Here is a 23,699-nt window from a genome sequence, read left to right as displayed (position 1 = left end):
CTTCTTTTTAATAAAAATTAATTTCCACATTTCCATACCACTGTTTCAAAGCAATATACACACAATCAAATAACCACATAATTATAAAACAATGATAACAATGATAACACTTTTTATAGTAAACTTCTGCTGCAATTCGAGATCACCAAAATGCACTGCATTATTTTAACGTTCTTTGCTAGGAACAGCTGACTGAAAACGACAAAACAAAAACTGCAGCGTTCATCATCAAAGGAAACTGTTGAACACAGGATTAGGAAACACTCTAGCTGACAGCATTCAGAGCCAGAGTAACTACTTTGTTGCAAACCACCAACCAGCATGTGATTCCTACTCCACCTGAAAAAGAAAAACAACAAAACAAACAGCTCATTGATGGAGCTTGACTCCAGGCGGAAAAGAACAGCACATATTGATACACTACATGCATCATATTGTATAAAATCTACATATTGCAGAATACCTGCACTGAAGTGAAATGAATTAGGTTTTATTATCAGTGGATAATAAAATCATCATGATTTCTATTAAACTATAAGCTATGTGTAATTTTGTTTGTTTGTTTTATTAATAATGAAGCTGTTATGGATTTACCATCCACTTGATTAGGTATACCTATTCAACTGCTCCTCAACACAATTATCTATTCAGCTAATCACATGGCAACAACTCCATGAATTTAGGCATGAAGCTACGTGAAACATGACATGCTAAAGTTCAAAATGGGAACCAGAATTGGAATGAAAGCTGATTTAAGTGTCTCTGAATGCGACATGGTTAGTGTCAGATGTGTTGGTCTGAGTATTTCAGGGATCAAGCACACTATACCCATCTTTTAATGGCTGTTTCCAACAGAATAAAATGCCATGTCACAAATCATCTCAAACTTTTTTTAAACATGACAGTGAGTTCGCTGTACTCAAATGGCCTCCACGGTCACCAAATCTCAGCTCAATAGTGCAGCTTTGGAATGTGGTAGAACAGGAGAGTCACATCAAGGACGTGCAGCTTGTGTGCATTCAGTGTATACTACAGGCTATGCTATCTAACACAAACCTGCCACTCCTGTTGGGAAAGCCACGAGGCGCTCCACGGGAGCAATCCATCTACTTGGTACCACAGTCACTGGATCAGAGTAATACTTCCATATCAATGAAATCATCAGCGCAGCCTGACAAGAAAAAACAAAACAAAACAACAAAAACACAAAAACAGACATATACTGTCAATAACGGCAAATAAGCTGATTCAGCTACCAAAAAACGATTATCTGGAGGTTTTGGCCAGTGCTATAGACTCACAACTAAATTAAAATACATTCATGCTTCTACTCGAAACCTCCACCTACCTGCAGTATGTAAAAAACAATGCTCACAACCCACTTCATTTTGGCTTGTTGAGCGGTTCTTGATTTGACTACAATAGACAAGAAATATGCAACTGTTAGTCTCAACATATTAATTTTTCTTTATTTTGTAGTGATACTGCCAGTTCCTTTAAATCAGACGGAACTGTCATTTTGTTTCACTTTATTATTTGACCATCCCATGTCCAGGGAACTGAAACCAGGATAAATTCCTTTTTTTAACCAGTCACAGGGTAACAGGGAAAGTATTAGTCCATTCTTTATATGGTCTTTGTTAATACCAACATTACACAAAGTAAATCTTTGCTTAAATGTAAACAGACAGCACTATTACTTTTTATTCAAGAATCAGGTGAAGACTAGAGTCAACACTTTGAGAATCACAAGACAGTGCGGTCAGAATAAAATCAAAATAGAGAAGAGCCTGGGTGTAATGCTGATTGTACAATAATTTAAAATTGACAATGTGCAGGTTTTGGAATAGGTCAGCAAAGAAACAGTCTTTAGCAGCCTTTGTATTGCTAAGTAAGTTATCACACAGAATAGACAGTGTTTCTTTACCAGATTGTCTGGGGTCAACCAACCAAAACAAGAGAGAATGAACAAGAGAGGTGAAGAGAAGAGGGCAGGCAGGTTGGAGTGGATGGAGACAAGTGTCAGGGGTGATATGTGACAGAAGGATAGCAACAAGAGTGAAAGGGAAGGTTCATAAGATGGGAGTAAGATCTGCTATGATGTATTGTTTGGAGACGGTGGTGCTGACAAAAAGACGGGAGCTCAAGCTGGTGGTGGCAGAACTGAAGATGGGAGTGACCAAGATTGACAGGTCTGCAGTCTGGAGATATGGTTAGAGGCAAGCTAACATGGTTTAGACAAGGTTTTAGACATGTGCAGAGGAAGCTGAGTGGATATGCTGGATGAAATGATGTTTAATATGGAGTTGCCAGGCAGGATGAAAAGTGGAAGACCACAGAGAAGACTGATGGATTCAGTGAAGGAACACATGCAGAGGGTTGGTGTGACAGAAGTGGATGCTAATCCTGAGGCTATGGGGCCAAAAACAGTTACTTACCTCTAAAATCCCCCAAATATGTCTTCTGACTGATAATTTATAACATGTAAATCTACATTAATAGACATTCACATCTGTGGAAGACATAATATATGCCCTTTCAGAGTACCTACTACATATTTTCTGCTGTGTTCCATAAAGAAAAAGCAATTCGTTTTAACTTTTTAGAGCTCATCACTCTGTTGCAGTAAACTTCATTTTGAGGCTCCTGTCACACCATCTATCCTCTGAATGTCAGTAGGCACTTTTAAATCTCACCATGTGTTTTCAGCTTGTCTGTTGTCTTGTTGATTTTGCGCTCCAGTCTGGCATATCTAGCAAACTCATCCATCATGCTAATGGAGGACTGCTCCTTCTTCATCTCTTGGATTTCAGCCCTCATCTCACTCTCCTGCTCAGCATCTTTCTGCACCATCTTTGAGAGCTTGAAGAAGAGGGAAAAATACTATCACTGAGCAGCCTGGGCCTGATTGAAATTTTTTATAATTACAGTAGTAGTCCCTATTAGGCAGTCTAATCAGCACCTACGAATGTCAGTTTAACACTTTCCATGAGGATTTCCATGAGGCAACCTTTCGAGCTACAAACAATCTTTAGCCGTAAAGCTAAGCTGTAAACAGTTTCTTAACATTAAAGCAGGACATTTGGCGATAAAGGAGGAAAAGGAATCCCAGTTAAATGCAGCAACTACTGGATTCTCGGTGAAACCCCACCCTCTGGTTGTAGCTCTGCTATAACTGAGGAGGTACAGCAGCTATAAGTTAGCTTGACAGACGGCTAAGCTAGTCAACAACAATCCACCGTGTGTCCGACGAGGACACAGATAATAATATACCGGCATTCAAACAACTTTAACAACAACCATATATGCAAACAATAACTCCTACTCACGAAGGAAGATATGGTCGGCAGAAGGATTTTCATAAGATTGCAGAGAAAAACCGAGCCAAGCACCAGGAGCCATGCATAACCGGCCGCCATGTTTGTTTCCTTTCTCCTCCACTCAGCCTCCTCCTTGTTGCAGCTGTTGAGCGACTGGACTGCTCGGTGCACTGACTTTAATAATTATCCCACTAAAGACGGGACATGCTGTTAGTAATTACGACTCTCTTTAAACACTAAAATAATGTAACGTGCATATATATGGCGTCCTCTATAATAAATGACTGGATAGGAAAATGGGGGAAATGCAGGATCTATTTATTTATTTTTATATTCTTCTTTGTTTATGTAAACTATATCTCAAACTCACCATTTGCCATGCATTATTCAAACCCTACACGTACACACACAACTAATACACCCTGCGAGCAGGTTATAAGCGGTTATAAAGTTAGATAAGGCCTGGATTGACTGATTGGCACACTGTCCTGCCCACACAGGTGAAGATGTTGTGTTTCAAAAATATGCTGCCTCATCCTCAAAGCCAATCACAGGAAGCAGTGGGCGGGGGCTCTGTCTTCCTGGTAGGTTGGTAGGATAAGGGATAAAATATACCGAGAGGGGGATCCAATCCGGTTTGAGCTAGTTCTGGTACTGCTCGGACGTTTATGTTAAGTTACAGACTGCAGCTGGTGGGAGGTGTAGGCAGAGGTAGCTGGGCTGACAAAACAACAACAAGTCCTCCTTTTGTTTGTGTAACTGTTAAAAGAAAGGCAGTGTTCCCTTTTTTTTTTAAATTCCTGCCGTGCAACCTAAGCAACAATGGGAAGGAAGAAAGTAAGTGGAAAGAAAATGTGTGCTTTACGTTTGGGTCGGCATGATGCAGAAATAGCGTTTTAAGAAACTGTAGCAGTTGTTTTGTGGTGTTAATACACGTATGCAGGAGCAATGCAACACGCTACGGCGTGTCCATGTGCGTGCCGTGGAGTCCACCTTTTCCTGCGCTCAGGTCTGTCTTGTCTCACTCGGCTGATACAGGGAAGTGGCGCCTTTTTACTTAGCACTGCTTTTTTCGCTCTCTTCCCCCAGTCCAGTTTAAAGCTTCTGTTTTGTAAAATGTGTGCCCGGCTGAGTTTTAATAATCACCAACTGTGCGCTGAAACAAAGGGGTGTAACCACCGTCGAGGCGCACAGGTTGGCATTTCGAGGAAATTTCTTTCGTAATTGCCTCCTTATTAATTTATTTATTTACTTGTGCTCTGGGTTGCACGCGTGCCGTTTCAGGTACCAGCTGCACCTTCGGTCACGTGTCGCGTTTTTTAGCCGCATTTGTGGCCAAATTTGGCGGAGATTTTGACCTCAGGCGAGTGTGCGCGCACTGGAAGGCTGGTGCGCGTCACTCCTGAGGTGTGCAGTCCCTTCTCCCCCTCTCTCTGGTTAGGCTCGTTAATGGCAGTTGATGGATCCTCGACAGCACAGCGACACATCTGGCCGTTTTGATGTCAAGCGGAGCTCTGTTAGTAATGGAGGATGGTCTTATTTTTTCAGTTTAGTCACGCTGGTGATATAAACAGTGACAGCAGGCGGAGCGAGTCCACTCCTTATTTGTTGTGTCCACGGAGCTGCTGTTGCTCTGTGGGAAATAAACTGGCACCCGCCAGATCCTTTGAGTCAGCTCAAAAACGTGATCCTCCCCACGTACAGATTGCATAATTTCTTTGTGACTTGAAGGGAAGGAGAAGTGCCCATCCCCCCCACCATCCCCACCTCTTTGCGTTACACACCCACTTTAGCTCACTCATGAATGGTTGTTGGTTTTGGCTCATTATGTTTCTTCCCCCCTCACTCTCTTGTCTTTTTCAGGCTACCACTGATGCAGATGCAAGTGCAGAGGTTAGTATTTCCACTAATAAATTCAAAACTAATGCTGATACCCAGAATAAGATTGATGCTTCATAGCCAGCTCAGTGCATCCCAGTCTTAATCGGAGTTTTGAGACCGATCGTAAATTGGATGGGTTTTAAAGTGCAAGTTACATTGAGTTTGTGCAGCCCAAATTGTTCTTGTTTACCTGGTTTGTCTTAAATGAGTGCACAGGTAAAGAGTTTAGTGTTTCTAATACCCTAAAACAGTAAACTATTCGTTCAATTTATTTCATTTAGGGAAAAAAGGAAGGACAAAAAAATACTATACAGAATAAAGCAAATTACACTCTGATAATGCTCCACCTATGCTGATTCAGTATACATATTGAATAGGAGCAGGAAGAAGTGCACACTTGTTTAATTCCACCCCTTCTCCTTAAGTTGGCAATTAATATTTATCCAGCTTCCTTACTGATTATAAACCTAAATAATAGCAATATAGATATTGCTAATGCTAAATTTGCAGCATGAATCAAAACAAACTCCCATAATGCAAAGTTTCATCTTTGCTCCCTTAAAGGACAAATAATGAAGAGCATACAGCGTGCAATTATATCCACAGTGTGTCTTTGTCCCCTGTCCTGTAACCTCGAACCAGTCACGGCAGATGGCCCCACCCCTCCTTTAGCCTTTCTGTCGAGGTTTCTTCCTGTTAAAAGGGAGTTTTTCATTCCCACTGTCATCAAGTGCTTGGAAATTGGGGATTGTCTGATTGTTGGGGTTTTCTCTATTATTGCAACATCTTTACATTACAGTATAAAGAATCCTTAGGTGTCCTGTTGTGATTTGGTGGTATGTAAATAAAATGGCATGTCTGAAACACATGCTGGAAGTTCCTACTTCCCTTTGTGGGCTCATTGTGTCATTGTAGCACCTCTCATTGAGTAACATGTTTTTGTTTTTTTTTCCATCATAAATGCGTGGGGGGGGGCTTCTCTTCCGGAGTGCTTAACTGAATTAATGTGGCCTTCTGTGTTTTGTTTTGTTTTTCTTTGTTTTTTCTTCAGCCAAGGAGAAAGTCTCAGAGGTTATCAGAGGTAAGTCTACAAAGCTCAGCAACGGCCTTGACAGATTAATCTGTGGATTTTCTCATTGCTGTGTTTGTAATTTTGGAACATCATTGTGTGTTACAGAAAGAGACGCAACCAAAACCCCAGCCAGAAAAGACAAAGGTAAAAGCCAAATCTTACCATTGCACACGTCCGCTATAACCACATAAAATGCACAGCAGGTTCATGATGCTTGGTTTGTTAATGACACCACAGGCACCCCCCAAGACCAAAAAGGTGAAAGAGGCAACCAAGACAGAGGAGAAAAAAGAAGAACCTCAGGCAGAAAAGGAAGAGGTGCCAGCAGAAAATGGAGAGGCCAAAGCTGATGAGGTATTCTAAGTTTCCCTCTTTTGTGAGCGCCACGTGACATTTACACTGTCGCAAAACAGAACAAAATAAAAGTGTGTTTTCTCCGTTCTCCAGCAGGCCGCAGCCGCAGACGAAAAGGACGCCAAGGCTGAAGAGGAGGAGAAAGCAGCAGAGTAGTCGTGTTGCCACTGAACTAACTCGTCAATGCTCCCTGTACCTCCTTTGTTGTAAAATGCAGAGAATATTTTTATCTACTATTTTCTTAAGACAGCAGTGTTTTTAGAGATATGATTGCTTTTTTTAAGAATAGTATGGTTTCCATTCAGTATCACGGCTTCTGTGAAGGGAAAGTTTATTGTGTCCTTGTGATCTTTTTGTCTTGTGTTTAATTTCTTTGTCTTTTTTAAAGCCTGTTTACCCGAGACATTTCAGAGGTACCATTTTGGAACTTTGTAACCGGTTTTGGAAAATGCATCAAAATTCTGTGCTGGATGGGTAATCGTTTGAAAGTTGTGTTCTATGTTAAGTAATGCCTTGCTCATGTTCATTATCATCACAGGAAGTCGTTGGGTTAATTTTTCTGTTATTGTGTATTTGAGACCAATACGATTGATCCATGTTTTCTGCTTTGCTTTAAACTAAATGCATTAGAGTTGTACTTCTGACTTTTTTCCTATTGTGAAATCTGTTTGGTTTGGGGATTTCTCTACTAATGTAGTTTCCTCCTTTAAACAAAACAAGTTTCCTTTTGTTATAAATGGTATAAAATACCAATTAAAGTGAGGACTGATTTAACCATGCATTTCTCAGCCATTGTGTACTGTATTTGGCCAGAGGGATTTATTTTAAATGACCTATTTCAGATGTTTCTATTGTAAACCACTTAAATTATAGATATTAGAAATTCCTCAAACTAAAATGCCTAAGTTACTAATTGTTGCTTTTTCATTTTTTTTAGATTTCTCAGTTAATTTGATAAGAGAATCACTGAAGATCACTTTATAAAGATGGTGACATTTACACTGATCAGGAATAACATTATGACCACAGGTGAAGTAAATAACAGTGATTAAATCTCCATCATAGCACCTGATGGTGGGTGGGTTATATTAGGGAGCAAATTAACATCTTGTCCTCAAACTCGATGTGTTGGGGGCAGGAAAAATGGACGAGCGTAAGGATTTGAGCGAGTCTGTCAAAGGGCCATATTGTGATGGCTAGATGACTGGGTCAGTCGATCTCCAAAACTTCAGCTCTTGTGGGGCATTACTGGTCTGCAGTGGTCCATGGTGAACCAGCAACAGGGTCATGGGTGGTCATGGTTAATTGATCTGCGTGGTAAATGAAGGCTGCCCTGTGTGGTCAGATCCAATAGATGAGTTGCTGTTGCTCACATTGCCAAAAAATGTTAATGCTAATTTTGATGGAAAGGTTTCAGAATACACAGTCGGTTGCTGTTTGTTGCATATGGTGTTTAATAACCTCAGACTTTAAAGGCTGCCCATGCTGACCCCCAAAAGTACCAACAATGGGCGCTTGACCATCAGAACTGGAGCACAGAGCAATGGAATGGAGGTGGCTTGGAAACAGTATTCCCAGATAGCTATGGGCTCTTTCAACAGGATAATGAGCCATGCCACACAGCAGAATGATTTGAGGAGCATGAGTTTGAGGTGTTGACTTGACCTCCAAATTCCCCAAATCTCAATTCAATCAAGCATCTGTTTGATGTGCTGGACAACTGTCTGGTCTATGAAGGCCCCACCTAGCATCTTGCAGAACAAAAATGACCTATTGCTAACATTTTGGTGCCAAATACCATAGCACACCTTCAGGGGTCTAGTTGAGTCCATGCCTCAATGGGTCAGAGTTATTTTGGCATCGAAAGGGGGACCAACACAACATTAGGCACATCGTGTTACGACTGATCAGTGTAAATATCTGACCATTGTGCTGCTTGGGGTGTTTGGTACTGAGCTCCTGAGCCCCTACTGTACACACAGTTTGGCCCAAGATTTTCTATGTAATTATTGATTATGTACGTTCAAAGTTGCATTTGCTCATCAGCTAAAAATAATTAAGATCTTGAACCTTGACAGTGGCACAGAACCACTTTAAAAAAAAACCTTTTGCAATTCTCCACATAGAATAGAATGCCCTTATTGTCACTATACAGTTGTACAATGAGATACAGAGCATCTCCTACGCTATATACATATGGACAGTATTAACATAGGGAAAAAGATATATATATATATATATATATATATATATATATATATATATATATATATATATATATAAAATGTACAAATAAACAAGCCGGTTTTTATAAAAAAAAAGTAATATGTAATAAATAGTGTTGTGTATATACAGTTGAGTTATTGCACATAGAATTGGCATTGCACAGCGGTGGTCCATAGAGGAAGTGGAAAGAAAAAAAATTGGGGGGGGGATGTGTAATCGGTGCATGTGTGAGTTCAGGGTGGTTATGGCTTTGGGGAAGAAACTGTTTTTGAGTCTGTGGGTTTTTGTGCTGATGCACCTGTAGCGCTTCCCTGAGGGAAGCAGGCTGAACATATTGAAACCAGGGTGGGAGCTGTCCTTGATAATGTTTGCTGCTCTGCTGAGGCAGCGGGAGGAATAAATGTCCATCAGGGAGGGGAGAGGGCAGCCGATGATCTTTTGTGCTGTCTTGACTACACTCTGAAGCCTCACTCTATCCGACTTGGTGCAGCTGCGTACCATACCGTGATGCAGTAGGTTAGCAGGCTCTCAATGGACGAGCAGTAGAAGGTCAGCAGCAGGTTGGAGTTCAGCTTGTACTTCCTGAGGACTCTCAGGAAGTGCAGCCGCTGTTGGGCCTTCTTGACGACCGCTGAGATTATGTCTGTCCAGGAGATGTCAGCAGAGATGAGGACACCAAGGAACCGGAAGGTGTGGACCCTCTGCACACACTCCCCGTTGATGTAAAGGGGGGCCAAGTCGGTGCTGTGTCTCCTGAAGTCAACAATGAGCTTTTTGGTTTTCTTAGTGTTCAGTACATGATATACTTGGCATGCTGGGAAATAGACCAGTCCTTTTAAAGTGCTTTATTACTCTAACCTTTTGGATAGGTTAAAGAACCAGTTGTTATGTACCACTACTAGTAAAAGTTATAATTTTATTTTTAAGAAGAAAATCATGGTGAACAACATCTGTGGCCTGCATCTCTCGGTCAGCAATGATTTTCTTCCTGTGACCTCTCCCTCAGCCACATAAGTCAGTCCTCAAACTATATATATATGACGATCAAAGAAAAGAGACCACAGAGAAGATACGTTGGCTCATAACTTGTACTAAGTGTACATGTCAAAATATACAAACACACAGTCAAATAAACGGTCCTATTTTTATTCCTGCATACACACTTCCATACATACTTTAGAAAAACAAGAGCCAAAAATAATGGGCGCAAGTTTAGGAAAAGATTACCCACATGATCAGAGAGGGCAAATGCAGTAGTTCTGCTATATATGAAAAAGACTGGGCAGGTAGAGTTTTAAATGTAATAAACATTCTTTTTAAAGGAACCTCACCTGAAGCACTTAAGTGGATGCAGTGAAGGAGGGTTGGTGTAACAAAAGAAGATGCTAGTGATAGGGTGAGATGAAGATAAATGTGCTGCTATGGCGGCCCCTAAAGGAAGTGAATGAAGAAAAACTGACTGGTTTTTTGTTTGTTTGTTTGTTTGTTTGTTTGTTTTTTACATAAAACCCCAAAGAACACGTTCAACTTTAACACCAAAGGCAGATCTTTTATGTGAAACTATAACACATCTGACAATAATGTTGTCTATAATAGCCTTACCAAATCGTTCCAACAATATAGTGTATATGACAGATCTTTTGTTTACAGTCTAGGCTTTCAACCTTGTCATCACCCACTGCAGGTCATGCCCATCCAGAGTGGAACAGAAAGCACTGATGAGTAAGTGTAATTTTCAGCTCTCAGAATGACTCATGTAGAGAAATTTTAAAAGGTATAAGACACAATTAACCAGTACTGAAAATAAAATAAAAATGCGAAAAATGCCATGCATATTTTTTTCTTTTCTTTTAACTTTTTAAAAAAAAAAATTTTCTTTATGTATCTTTGGATATTTTTATTTGCTTTTTCAGCAATTGAAATGACCTTCCGGTATCTGTTGCTCAAGTCAAGAATGAGTTTTGATTCTCAGATTTGTAATACATCATTTTTCGTGTTTATTTAATCCTGACCGCATGCCCAATATATCCTGTCTATAGGCCCAAGAGGGGAAAAACAAAACAAAACATGTATTTTGCATAAGGAACAATCAATAGAATATTATTATTGCTTCAAAGATTACATAACAATGCAATTTAACAGTTAATTTTAGTGTCGTAAATGTGCAATCAAATGGCAAATTCTTTGGTAAAAGCTGTCAATTTTATACAATTCACAAAGAATATAAGTGCAAGTATATTTCATAATAACCCACCAATAAAAAATAGCCTGCACTTTAGATAAAAAGCATGAAATACAGATTTCTATATATATTTATACAGCGTACTAGAGCCGAGGATGGCAATATTATTAGGGCTCATCACTGATAATTTCGGAAAACCGGTAAAACGCATTTATCAGGAGGTCGATAAGGCAATTTTGCGACCATTATCTATGACGTCATGTGCAGAACTCACGACCTTGGTCGCTAAAAAAAGGGGGCGCGCGATGGATTGATCGTGTGTATTTTTTTCTTAAATGACTTGTTATCGACACGTGGTCGGGGAGTCGTATCAATACCTGACGTTGCACTCCGAACCTGCCGTGTACCTAACCAACACGCGAACGTATACTTTTGTCTTTTGTTGAGCGAGTGCTCCTCCCCACCCCCTTTTTCCTGTGTTACTCCGCTTTGGCGGAAGTAAGCCGTATCGCTGAGGCCTCATCCTTCCAATGGCGACTGCAAACAGGCTGAATAGAAAGCGGGAGCAACCGTGGAGGGGGCCAGAGCTGTGTAACTAAAATTAAATAAATATATCATATTCTCTGTAGCCATAAAGTTAGCGGAAAATTTGTTTCAACTCTCCAAATCACGGCCGTTTCAATGGCCAAAAATCGGAACATTTCGCTCCTTGAGTCGGGTAAGCCGTTGAAGTAAAGCCAGTTGAAAAGCTTAATATTACAACGGTGTCGCTTGTGTTATAATTGATATCCCATTTGCTTTTCCGGCTGTTAAATGTTCTCCCCGTTCATTTCAGAGCTCTATTACTTGATATCGCGTTTTCTCACAACGGGTCCATGTCGGAGAGCGGCTGAGGTGAGCTGGCGTGCTTTGACTCTCACACTGTTGTATTTCAAAATAGTTGGCTAGCCACTTGATAATGAGTTGAGTTGATGGAGACATTCTCATCTGAATCGTGTGTTTTTTAATCCTCTGCAGGTCCTTGCGAACGAGCTGGAGGAATATCAGGTATGTATCCCAGCTGTCTTTGCCTTTAACAGCTAACTAGCTGCTACCCGTTGGTGTTGACTGAGTCCGGGCATAAACTTGTTTCACTCAGTCGACTTTTAATACCCCGTTACTCCTTTGACATCACCCGGTTTTTTTACTAGCTTGATGTGGAGCTGCTGGCGTTTTCTGTTCTGACTTCGCTTTACCAAACTCTCTTTTCGACAGCTCTTACCCGGGAGATTGGACTGGCTTGGAAATGAGCACCCGAGAACATATGAAGATGTGGTAAGCTTTAACTTCGTGTATGTTGTTATGCACTATCGGCGGTTGTTATTGTCTTGTGACGGGGGACCGTGCGGCCACGCTCCGTTCTTGTTTACGGTCTTTGTTCTTTTTTCCTGCTGGGTTACTGTTGGAAATCGTCGACTTGTGGCTTTGCACAAGGTCAAAACTCGCTCTCAGTGGCTACATTTCTTACTGTGAAGTGTTGTGTGGTGCAGAAAAAACGGCATTTAAACACTGAGTTTGATATTATTTAGCCCGACTGTTGTACCGCAGATAGGGTGGGTAGTTTGGCTTCTCTCTTGGTCGAGACGGCTTCACTGGCCAATCAGAAGCCGAGATGCGCTGTCTCTGCGTTAGTTCGCTTTCGAGATGCGCTGTGATTGGTCGATAAAAATAAGCCACGCCTGTGAGAATAGGAGTTCAGAAACCTATCTTTCTCCCTGTTTGTCCATCTGTTTAACATACATTTACTTTATTTACTGGTTATCAGAATTACTGGCTATTCATTTTTAAATGGTTTTATAAGTGGTCTGTTTTCACTGTCATGTCCATACAATGATTCATTTTATGTTATTTGTTTGTTTGCTTGCACTGATAGGTTGCAGCCAACAGACATATTGCACCAAACCACTTGCTACAGATATGTAAGCAGATTGGACCACTTCTTGATAAAGAGGTGCCATCATGTGTCCCAGGTGTTCATTCTCTCCTGGGATCTGGAAAGCAGTCCATGCTTAGGACTGCAAAAGGTGAGCAGTCTTCAAGAACTTTGTGTGTGGTGGACGTTACTCAGAAACATATTTAGATCCCATTATTATAAAGGTTTGGATGGTATACTGGTCTGTATGTACACCATAACTGACAGTGTCTGTGTCAAATAGTACTACTACTCGCAATCAGCAGAATCGTTCTGTGAACTTTTGGTGTTGATTTTCAGACTGTGACAGCGAGAGGTTTAAAGCTTCATCATATGCAGCCCTTCACCGGGGCAGACCACCAGAGAGGCCTTTGAACTGCAAGAAACCTCCACAGCTAGGTAGGCCTGACCTTCCTCTGTATACTTCTCATTGGTGTGAAGTGAAATGGATCAATGATATGCACACATTAATAACTGGCTCAGTGTAAGTTTAATACAGCTCGGGCTGCAACAATTCTTCGAGTAATTTGATAATAAAAAGTTCTTGACACAAATTGTTTGTGTCAATGCTTTGTTTAATACATTGGCTCTGTAGTGCACCATTGTCACCATGGAAATGCAAGAGTTCCACCGGCATTTGTGATGACAAATAGACATGAAATAGAAATATGTTTAGGAGCAGTGAATGAATACAGAGTCTGAAAACATTAAGCCCACACAGTCCCCAGTTTTAAACAAAAAACTGGTAAGAAAACAGCAGCAGTAATGATGATGCTGACATAGTTTAATGTGGAGTCGTTACCGAGACGCTGAGCTCAGGTAGAGTGAAAGAAAACGTGTTTCTAGCATCCAAAACAGCAGCGCTGTTCCTGTGATCAACATTAATTCCGTTACTTGGAAAAAGTGAGCAGGACACTTTCCTAAAAGCATCTAAACAACAAACCCCGACTCGAAGAAAAGCAAACTGTAGCTGCTCCATTCGCCACTGTTTTACACAGCGAAAAATCTGTAATAATCCTCCAGAAATTGTATTAAAACATGCAGATGAGCTGATAACTTAGTCTGATAGTGTGTTTAGATTTAAATTATACAGCTTGTTGAAGGCTGACGCTAGCTGCCCTATTTTATATTGAAGCGATACCTGCAGCAAACAGGGGTGAGTCTAAAGTGGGGCATGAGGTTTACTAGATCACATTAATTTCAAGGCTTTTGTAACATTTTTCAGATTGAAGGTGAAATAATATAAAATATTGTGTTCATAAATTGCTTTACAATTTAAAAATTAAAAAAATGCAAGCTTTTTCACAAGCCAATAAAAATGTACGTGGGCCACTAAAACTCTGGACACTGAATAATAATATTTTTTATTATTATTATTATTATTATAATTATAGAGTAACACCATATGCATCTACACCATCATAACATCTGTTTTGAGCAGCTCAGAAACTTTCCATCAAAGCACAGTGCAAACTTCAGAATGCTGACATGCTCGCTTGTCTTCGTTGCAGCCACCACATTCTTCTTTAAAGGCTTACAGGCACAAACCCACTCTTCGCTTGACTTCACACGCAGAAACACACACATGCACAAAAACTCATAAACATGAAAACACAACAAATCTACCTCATCCAGGAGATAAAACTCTGAAAGAGAGTACTTGAGAGTATTTATATTTTTCAATTAAAGAATGTTTTCTTTAAAAAATTACATTTTAATATGGGACGTAAAAACAATCACAGGGTGTAGATTTTTGTTTTATGACGGATGTTGTGTGTAGTTAAACTTTAAATAATTGGTTTCATTTTTAGAAATTACAATGAGCAGTTTATTTTGAAAGACCTTATTATTGCCCATTAATAAGACTAAAGTATTTCTTATCTGATTACTCGATTAATTGATGATTACTTAATTACTAAAAATAATTGATTGCTGCAGCCCTAAATACAGCATTTAATTTTCTTTTGCTTGACAGGCTTACACCCCACCACATTGTTTGCCATGATGTAACGAGCTGTTAATCACAAGTCGCCATTTTTAAACGTTTAAGTGGAATTATCATTTTACTCATGCAATTCGGTGCATTTCTGATTATTCCTGTTTGATCCTGGAGCTGGGCCATCTATTTCTTTTATGCTGTCATAAACAACCTTGTAAATCCCATTCCTTCCTCAGGACAAACAACACACACATCAAAAATACTAGTGAAGTAACTCTTTACCAAGTTACATTTGTATAAATTGTCATCTAAAATCTGTCCTTAAATTTTTAAAGCTCTAAGACCTTAAAGCGAAAAAGAAGGAAAAAAAAAAAACCCTTATGGAGAACTTCTTGTTTCTCATAGTTTGTTTCCCCTAGCAACATATAAAAACCAGATGGAGCAGATTTAAGAAAGGAAGTGATTTTGTTCTTGTTTACGAATCAGTTTTGAATTGGGAAATGGAGTTTAATTTCAAGCTGTGTTTGTGTAAATAAAGCCTATGAAACTGAAATAAAAAATGTAAAAAAGGAAAGGTGAAAGCTGGTGAGACAAACTGAAACCTGACTTTTATTTGGTGATGTATCTAAAGGCTTATATTTTCCTTTGTGTTCATCACCCTCTGCTTCTGCCTTACTGTATTTGTAGTTTATTTACAACTCTGTTTACTACTATTTTTCTGATTGCATGCTGCCAACAGTGAAGGTGCATCGAGGGAGAGAGCTGACCGGAGCGCAACGCTTCAGCTCCATCTGTCCTGTCAGCAACTATGAGCACATGCGTCTACATAGGCGGATCCTGGGGCATCTGTCTGCAGTGTACTGTATTGCATTTGATCGCACTGGTCTCAGGATCTTTACAGTAAGTTGGAGCTTGTCACTCTTCTCAGAATTAAACACCTACTTTGTAAGAATAATAATCATCGTTTTTCTGCATGAAAGAGCACTCAGATTGCACCCACTGTACATGCATTGTTAATATTAGAGTGTTAAGTTGCTTGTGCCCACCTTAACTGTGTACCCCAGATTCTTCTTCTCATACAGGTATACTAAAGCATATGCTCTTGTTTTTGTTTTTAAGGGCTCAGATGACTGCTTGGTGAAGATTTGGTCTTCGTTTGATGGAAGGCTTCATTCAACGCTGCGAGGACACTCTGCAGAGATCACAGACTTGGCAGTTAACTATGAGAATACGCTAATTGCTGCAGGAAGCTGTGACAAAACCATCCGTGTGTGGTGCCTTCGTACCTGTGCCCCCGTAGCTGTGCTGCAGGGACACAGTGGATCCATTACCTCCCTTCAGGTAAAGGAGCTTCAGTCTTTATATTATGCTGTTTGTTTTAAACGTGGGTTCATCCAGTGCTTTATTTGAAGACAAAATCCTCAGGGAATCACGGTGTGTAGGGCTGAACGATATATCGCATTTGCGATAATATCGCGACATGATCAAGTGCAATTTTCTAACCGCAAAGGCTGCGATTATACTGCGATTATAAGGCTGTCCAAATTACTACCATATCCCAGAATTCATAGCGCGGCCCAGCCAAACTCCAGTTTCCAGCAATGGCGGCCGCTACTAAGTTTTAAAATTACTCATACTAATCTTTCTGGGTCACAAAATAAACTTTTAACATATTTTCAGGCGAGAAAGTAGTTGTGTAAACATCAAATATCTGCTCGGTTTATCAAGATATCCCATATTTGCAAAAGTGCTTCGACGTTTTCAGAGGCGTCTGCTACCCACCAGCTCGACAGCTAGCCGGGAGCTCGAGGATTACTGATGCGGCCGAGAACGGCACAACTCCCGGCACATCATTTTCAGATCACCGCGGAGTTTCGCTGCTCGGGTTAAACGTAATATATAAGTCACTTAGACAACCTAAAAATGTTATTGTTGGGCTTTTTTCAGTGTTTTGTTTGTTCGTGAGTAAATCGGTTTGGCTGAGATTAAAGTTATTAGATTAGATAAAATAAAACTTTATTAATCCCCCGGGTGGGTTCCTCCTTGGTTTTCACACAGCTGACTAAACGTCAAACAGAAAACTTATTAAACAGAAGTATGAGACAGTCGAGAATTTACACCAGTGTCTGGTTATATTTTAGATAGCAAGAAGCAGACGGCCGAGTTTATTAAACTCCACCGAGACAGCGGTGACGCTAATCAGAACTAGCCTTCTGATTAGACCGTCCAATTTCACGCCTTTAAACTTTAAAGGCGTGTTTGTGTGTGTGTTTATACAATTGCTATTATGTTTGCACTTTATGTGTAATGTTACTGACTGCAGAGATCAGTAAGATGTGTGTATTTTTTATTTATTAGTTTTATTTATTTAATATTATTTTTTAATTGAATGACTGTCTAGTAGTTCACAGATGTCGAAAAACTGAGTGTGGTAAAGCCACTGATTTTTTTTTATGTATATTTCTGCAATCTGCACATTGTACTGACTTTCATTTTAATGTTTACACCAGGGTTCCTTGTCAGCACTTTATGCTCAGATGTTTGTAAGCTAAAAATAAACTATTGTGTATGTTCAAATATACTGTTGTGATTGAAGAAGTTAAATAAAAATGTCAGTCATCAATTCATGCATCACCTCATGTCATCATAACAGAGGTCTGTCTTCCAGGAAAGAACAGTTTAAAATTAATGTAATATAGTATTGGCCATACTATATGATGTATTGCTTGTCTTTGTTTAATAATACAGAAGGCAAAGACCTTAAAAAATAATCGCATATCGCATCGCAATCGCAATATTGGGGCAAAAAATCGCAATTAGATTATTTTCCATAATCGTTCAGCCCTAACGGTGTGACTGTATCTTTTGGTTTGGTGTGAGATTCTCTTGTTACACTCTGTGACCTAAACGATTGTTGTCAGAAATAGACCGATTTATGGCTGTGTAGTCACGTCCTGGAACAGAAACTGCAGAGCGTAAGTTGCACCTGGATCGCTCTGGCAGTGCACCAGATTTTGTGCATCAACATTCGTTGCTAGTAGGTTTAGCCCATTCTTTTATCCTTTGTTTTTCTCTCACAGTACTTAATAATTTAAACAGTCCTTTCTCCATGGCCAGAATTTAACATAAGCACAAAATCCATTTTAGTTTCGTCCATCAACAGTTCAGTAAAGTTTATTCAAACAAGATGGCTGTATCTTCAGTGTTGCAAAATGCACTGCTGGCTTTAAATGTTCATTGAAGTTAAATATGAGCATGTGCATGCTTTTCCAAAGTAAATGATAAACTGATTTCATTAATTTCTTTAGATTTTTCTCATGTGTGAATGTTGTGTAGTGGCACTCTAAAATCACACAGTTATACATATTAGTGCTGGCCGATTCATGAAGAAAATGTTCTGAGTAAAACACCGGTCATGATCTTTACTTTGCTACAGTTCTCTTGCCACCTTCTTTCTCTATAAAAGCATTTTTTATTTCAGTGAGTTAAGTTTACCTGCCATGCAACTGTTTTTAATGGCACAGAAACTCCCTGATTGACTGAAATGAAACTGTACAAGTTCTGGTTTTATGTGAAAGATAATGGTTCATTTGGTCTTCTCTTTACTTCAGCTCCTCTTCACCTCATAGCTATGTGTAGAAACAGTACTGCGTGATACTGGGAACATATTTACTGTTTAGAGTCATTTTCCGTGCTCTGTCGCCTGTTTTTCCTTTCACTTAAAGATGTCCTGAAGCCAGTAAGAGCATTTCTGGTCCAGTCAGTCTGAAAATCATTGTTGGTGCACACCAGAAAATAAAATTTAACCTCGTCCTTCTTAACCGTTGGCTCAAGATCAAGATTTTGTCTTGGCCAGTACAGGGGGAGAAAAGGTTAATATTCACCTTTCTCTGTGAAATGCAGGTTTTGGTCTACATAGACTGACTCACTGGCTGGAGTGGGGTCTGATGGGTGGTTTTTCTTGTGGTTTCAGTTTTCACCGTTTGCCAAGGGCTCCAAACGTTACATGCTGTCCACTGGAACTGATGCTACTGTCTGCTTCTGGCAGTGGGATGCCAACAGCATAAACTTTAGGTGAGTGCTGTATGTTAACTCGGTACCCCTTGAAAGCCTCCCAGGAGTAACCCTCATAGCTCCGCTCTGAACCGAGAGGTTTCTGTAATATTTCAGGCCTGTTTCTAGAACAAAATGACTGGGTGTGCGTCAGACAGTAGTGAGGGTGGTCTCTGCCTCTGCGGCTGCTCTTTGCAAAAACACGGAAACTATATTAATGGTTGTCAAACCACATGCTTATTGAACACTTGATAGAGCATATCACAACTGCCACAAGACGAGAGGCAGGGCACACCCTGGATGGTCGCCAGCCTGTCTCAGGACTAAGAGACGGGTGTTAATCTGAGTGCGAATGGGTAATTTAGAATCACCAATTAACCTCAAAATGTTGGTGGCAAATATTCTGTCAAAGCATTCATCCCAAATCAGATGCGTAATCCATTGATGAAATGCTGTTGAACACAGTTCAGCTGGAGCAGTAAACTAAGACTGCTAAAGAAGAAAAAAATAAAACTATTATAAATGTATTAAAGTACAAAACAGTTTAGTTTCTGTGTGTGTGTCGCTTCCACCGAGGCACAAACAATGCTAAGCTGTGCAACGCCTTGTACATAGGAGTGGGAATAGTCATCCATTAGAAATTATTATTCTAATGGAAATTAGCAGTAGGGCCTAAGGCGTAACTGGAAAACAAGTCACATTGGGCTTAAAAGGTTTTTAACTCCCAGTGTTGGCTGCTGGTGTATTGCCATTACATCATCCTTTATACTGGCGTCTGCCTTGTCTTAAAGAAGCTCAGATAGAAAGCATATAAATAAGAAAATTTGTTTCTTTGATTATTTCTTTTTAACAATGCTTCTTGGCAATAAATCTTATACCACTGGGAACGTTGATTATTTCCTTTTAAGTGGTGCCACATTTTTGGGTTGAACAGCAGAGTTGAGTAGGTGGGTTGCGCTCATGAATAACTTGTCAGATGTTTTCTGCCAATGCTAAACAGCTTATTCTTGTTTTGAACTTCTGGTAACACAGGTGCTGCCAATCAGGTGTCTGATTGGCAGCACCTGTGAGCAGGGACCCTGCTACAGCAGTCGGTTGGTGTCTGCTCCAGACATGCTACATTTCACTAATCTGGAAACTTCAAGCTGGTGTTCCACAAACCAAGATGCAGCATTATTTGGAGTACCTAGTACCATCTCCAAGTTGAAGGGCAATTTACATATAATGGGTGATGTCAGAGAACATGTGGAGGAATGGTGTGTTCAGCGATGAATTGAGATTCTGCCTGCGGCAGGTGGATCGTTTGTGGGGTCAAAGTGTGGAGAGGATGTGGAGAATGCAATTGCTGATTGCAGCAACGATAGGTTAACAGCTTTTGGTGAAGGCAGTGTGATGATGTGGGGCGGCATCTCCCTCACCGGGGCTTGTCATCATTGGAGGCAATCTCGGTGCAGATAAGATAAGTTTCTGCATGCAGCGGCAATCCCACATCTGCGCTTTTTAGGACCAAACTATCCTCCAAGGTGGTGCTCGCCCCACACATTGGGATTTATTGCAGACTAACAGAATTTTTGAGTAGAGAGGATGGAAATGCCTGCCCTTAGTCCTGACCTCAATCCCACTGAAGATTTTTGGTATCATTTTGGGTGTGCTGTTCATACCAGAGTGACCAACACAACCACACTGGTTGATGTGCAACAATTGCTGGTTGAAGAATGAGATCCCACAGCAGTGTGTGACCAAGTTGGTGATTAGTACGAGAAAGTGGTGCCAGGTTGTTGTACCTGTCACCTTCCACATGCTACAGGGGTCCCTGTTTGTTAAATAAATAAATAGTTAAATTTCCAATATATCTTGTTTCTTCAGACTTCAATCATGTAATACAGTAAACAACACCAAACAATAGTCAACAGCAGAATAAGCTGTTTGGCCTTGATGCTCAACCCACAAATGCAACATTAAAGGGGGAATAAGCAGGCTTTCCAGTGGTGTAAGATTTATGAGAGGAGGCATTGTTACAACAAAGATATTACCCACCACACACAGATCTCCTTCTGTTTTTGTGCTAAGTTTAGTTGTATTCTAAACCTTGAACGCCTGTTTAACTGATATGCAAGTATGTTGTTGTCTCTTATCTGACCAAAACAATGGCAGCGTGACATCCGACCCGGCTGTAATCTCGTCTGTCGTCCAAAATGTTGAGATGCTGGTTGGTTTAGATGTAAGTTTGACTGTCAGTTTATGTTGAAGGACAGGGCAAAAGGTAGACATGAAATATAAAAACGAAAACATCATTTCTTTAGCGTCTGCTCCGAATTCAGTCACGTGTTCTATTTTGGATGAAATCAGTGATTTTTTCTTCTCTACTTCCAGCGATCGACCGCACAAATTTACAGAGCGGCCAAGGCCAGGTGTTCAGACCGTGTGCTCCTCATTCAGTCCAGGTAACCAGACATTTATATGTTGAGTCCCTTTTCCTGCCATTTCTCCACTGTCTCCTCCACCATCCTGTAAACAAAGTCTAGAGCCAAAGCAATCAATAAAGAGCTGCTAGTTTTTAATGACCTCTGTGCTACTTCATGTGTCTAACTAAAGAATTATTTAGTTATTTTATTGTTGTAATTTTAATGGTTGTCTGGAACAGGTCTCTTGTGAATGAGACATCGAGTCTCCATGGGACTACCTGTATAAATAAAGGTTAAATAAAATAAATTAAGTGCAACACGCCATTTCACGTTACCAACTTTTTTCCAGGTGGGATGTTTTTAGCAACAGGAAGTACTGATGATGTCATCCGAATATATTACTTGGGAAGTGGGAGCCCAGAAAAGATATCAGAGCTCCATGAGCACACGGTAAGCATCATCTGAAGAGCAAAACTTTATCCTTACAAAGGTTTTATTGGCAGAACTTTGAGCTGCAAATGCAAATTTGATGTAAGAATTTGTTGTTCTTCTCCTTTTGATCCTGATGATCCTTTTACATGTCTCTGGTTTCTAGGACAAAGTTGATAGCATCCAATTTTGCCACTCAGGTGAAAGGTATGATAAAAGCTCATTCTATTATTATTTAAAAATTATATCAAGTATTGCAGTATTCAGAGTACACGTTTAACTGAGTGGGATGGTGTGTAAAGTGATGGTGCCTGGTGTTTGTCGCTGTCCCGTGCCAGGTTTGTGAGTGGAAGTCGAGATGGAACAGCACGGATCTGGAAGCTCCACCAGCGGCAGCAGTGGAGGTGCATCCTGCTGAACATGTCTGCCACTATTCCAGGGTGAGTCTTTGCTCTTGTGAACCAGCGTGGACGAAAGTGGGTCTTATCTTGGTGAAGATGCCTTCTTGATTTTGGTTCTGTAATAGCACAGAATGAGCTAGATTCTCATTTGGAATAAAAAGTGCCCGATTTGCTGAACGAAAAGGAAGCGTTTGCTGCCTAAGCTGCTCGGAGGAGCTGTCGGTGCATGTCCAAGTAAACCAGGTGCTGACGGCAGCTGAGGAAACAGTTTGCTCAAATACTTATTTGTTCAGTTGTCGGCTTGTATTGGCTCGGTCATCTGTTTGGAAAGCAAGTCGCCAACAAAGGTTTTCTTTATGTATATAATTATACATACCACTGAAAGAACTTGTTTGCTGAGGGGTAATACTGATTGATGTATTTTTTTGTAATTACAGGGTTGTTTTATGAATAAGTTTGTCTGGTTCAGTTGTATTGTGTCCCCAGGATTAGGCTTTGTGTTGTCTTAGGTTGTGTATAGCTTCACTTCCTTACTATAGGCTAGTTATTCCTGGAGAGTAACCAGTGGAAATGGAGGACAGATCTTATGTTTGTTTTTATCTGCCAGTTAACGCATGTTCAGTATCAAACTGGGGAGGCTTTCAAACATTCAGGCTGTGTTTCGCTGTACATACCGGTATGTATATAATTTAAAGCACAGTTCTTGCACTGGCAAAAAATTAGCTGCGTAAAATCAAAGTCTGCCTAAAAGAAGCCACTTTTCAACACTTTCAGGCGCCTATTTATGGATTTATTTTAAAGCGTTAAAATGAACTTTTAATTTCAGCAGTCACTAGAAGAAAGAAAGCCGCATGCATTGAATTACCAGTAAATGCAGAATGTGGGTTGGCATTGTTTTATTAAAATAAGCAAGGACTTACCTGAATGAGACTCATACCTCTAGGTATACATGGTGTTCTCGGTTTGCCAGCAGAGCATTCCTCTGGACAGATTGTTCCGTGCTAAACTAGGTCTGCTTCCAAAATTCAGTCTCTATTCTGTAGCTCATGCAGAATTTATATGTATATGAAAACATGAGCATATATTTAAAATGTACAGCTCCTGATTACCAAGGTGTTCCGATGCCGTGTAAAATGTAAATAAAGACAGAATTCAGGCAAGTTTCCTGTGCCGTGTACTCTCCTTTAGTGTCATGAGCACTGGGGTCAGAGCTCTGCTTTGCGTGTTTGGTTTTTATCTTGCACTTGCAAATGCAGCAACAAACCTGTGTGCACTGATGACATTTCTCAGAAGTGTTCCCTCGTTCCTTCTGTACACAGGATCTCCGGATTCTCTGAATCTTCTAACGATAGCTGAATAAATCCTCTAGTGTTTCTCATCATAAAACTGCAGTGTGTTAATTTTAAATCAAACCGTTTGCCCACATAATGGTGAGGCATAATACTACTTAATTCTGCAAAATTAACTCATCACACTTTTTTTCCCA

General features: G+C 40.2%; 3 protein-coding genes across 3 annotated transcripts in view; 2 read left to right on the top strand and 1 right to left on the bottom strand.

The window, feature by feature from the left end:
* Positions 1-43: 43 nt before the first annotated feature.
* get1 (guided entry of tail-anchored proteins factor 1) lies at positions 44-3,795 on the bottom strand. Its single transcript, XM_082504076.1, has 6 exons — positions 3,691-3,795; positions 3,330-3,511; positions 2,697-2,862; positions 1,349-1,416; positions 1,057-1,171; positions 44-339 (listed from the first exon to the last, which is right to left on the bottom strand). Exons 2-6 carry the CDS (start codon positions 3,417-3,419, stop codon positions 266-268), a joined length of 513 nt encoding a protein of 170 aa, XP_082360202.1. The 5' UTR covers positions 3,420-3,511; positions 3,691-3,795; the 3' UTR covers positions 44-265.
* A 132-nt stretch (positions 3,796-3,927) lies between these two features.
* LOC309688387 (uncharacterized protein) lies at positions 3,928-7,401 on the top strand. Its single transcript, XM_082504077.1, has 6 exons — positions 3,928-4,157; positions 5,184-5,213; positions 6,253-6,282; positions 6,379-6,417; positions 6,511-6,627; positions 6,721-7,401. The coding sequence occupies exons 1-6, from the start codon at positions 4,143-4,145 to the stop codon at positions 6,781-6,783; spliced, it is 294 nt and encodes a 97-aa protein (XP_082360203.1). The 5' UTR covers positions 3,928-4,142; the 3' UTR covers positions 6,784-7,401.
* A 3,918-nt stretch (positions 7,402-11,319) lies between these two features.
* Positions 11,320-23,699, top strand: part of brwd1 (bromodomain and WD repeat domain containing 1) — a 28,496-nt gene continuing 16,116 nt past the window's right edge. The window contains exons 1-13 of the mRNA XM_082501855.1: positions 11,320-11,753; positions 11,871-11,929; positions 12,053-12,082; positions 12,290-12,349; positions 12,948-13,098; positions 13,287-13,385; positions 15,665-15,825; positions 16,045-16,266; positions 18,899-18,999; positions 21,352-21,422; positions 21,733-21,833; positions 21,979-22,019; positions 22,151-22,252. Coding sequence (XP_082357981.1) covers positions 11,717-11,753; positions 11,871-11,929; positions 12,053-12,082; positions 12,290-12,349; positions 12,948-13,098; positions 13,287-13,385; positions 15,665-15,825; positions 16,045-16,266; positions 18,899-18,999; positions 21,352-21,422; positions 21,733-21,833; positions 21,979-22,019; positions 22,151-22,252 — 1,235 coding nt within the window. The 5' untranslated portion in view covers positions 11,320-11,716. The remainder of the gene's footprint in view (positions 11,754-11,870; positions 11,930-12,052; positions 12,083-12,289; positions 12,350-12,947; positions 13,099-13,286; positions 13,386-15,664; positions 15,826-16,044; positions 16,267-18,898; positions 19,000-21,351; positions 21,423-21,732; positions 21,834-21,978; positions 22,020-22,150; positions 22,253-23,699) is intronic.

Source organism: Aulonocara stuartgranti (assembly GCF_965226115.1).
Source record: "Aulonocara stuartgranti genome assembly, chromosome: 14".
Classification (NCBI taxonomy): Eukaryota; Metazoa; Chordata; class Actinopteri; order Cichliformes; family Cichlidae; genus Aulonocara; species Aulonocara stuartgranti.
The sequence above is the reverse complement of the archived record's forward strand: the minus strand, read 5'-3'. Positions and strand labels throughout refer to the sequence as shown.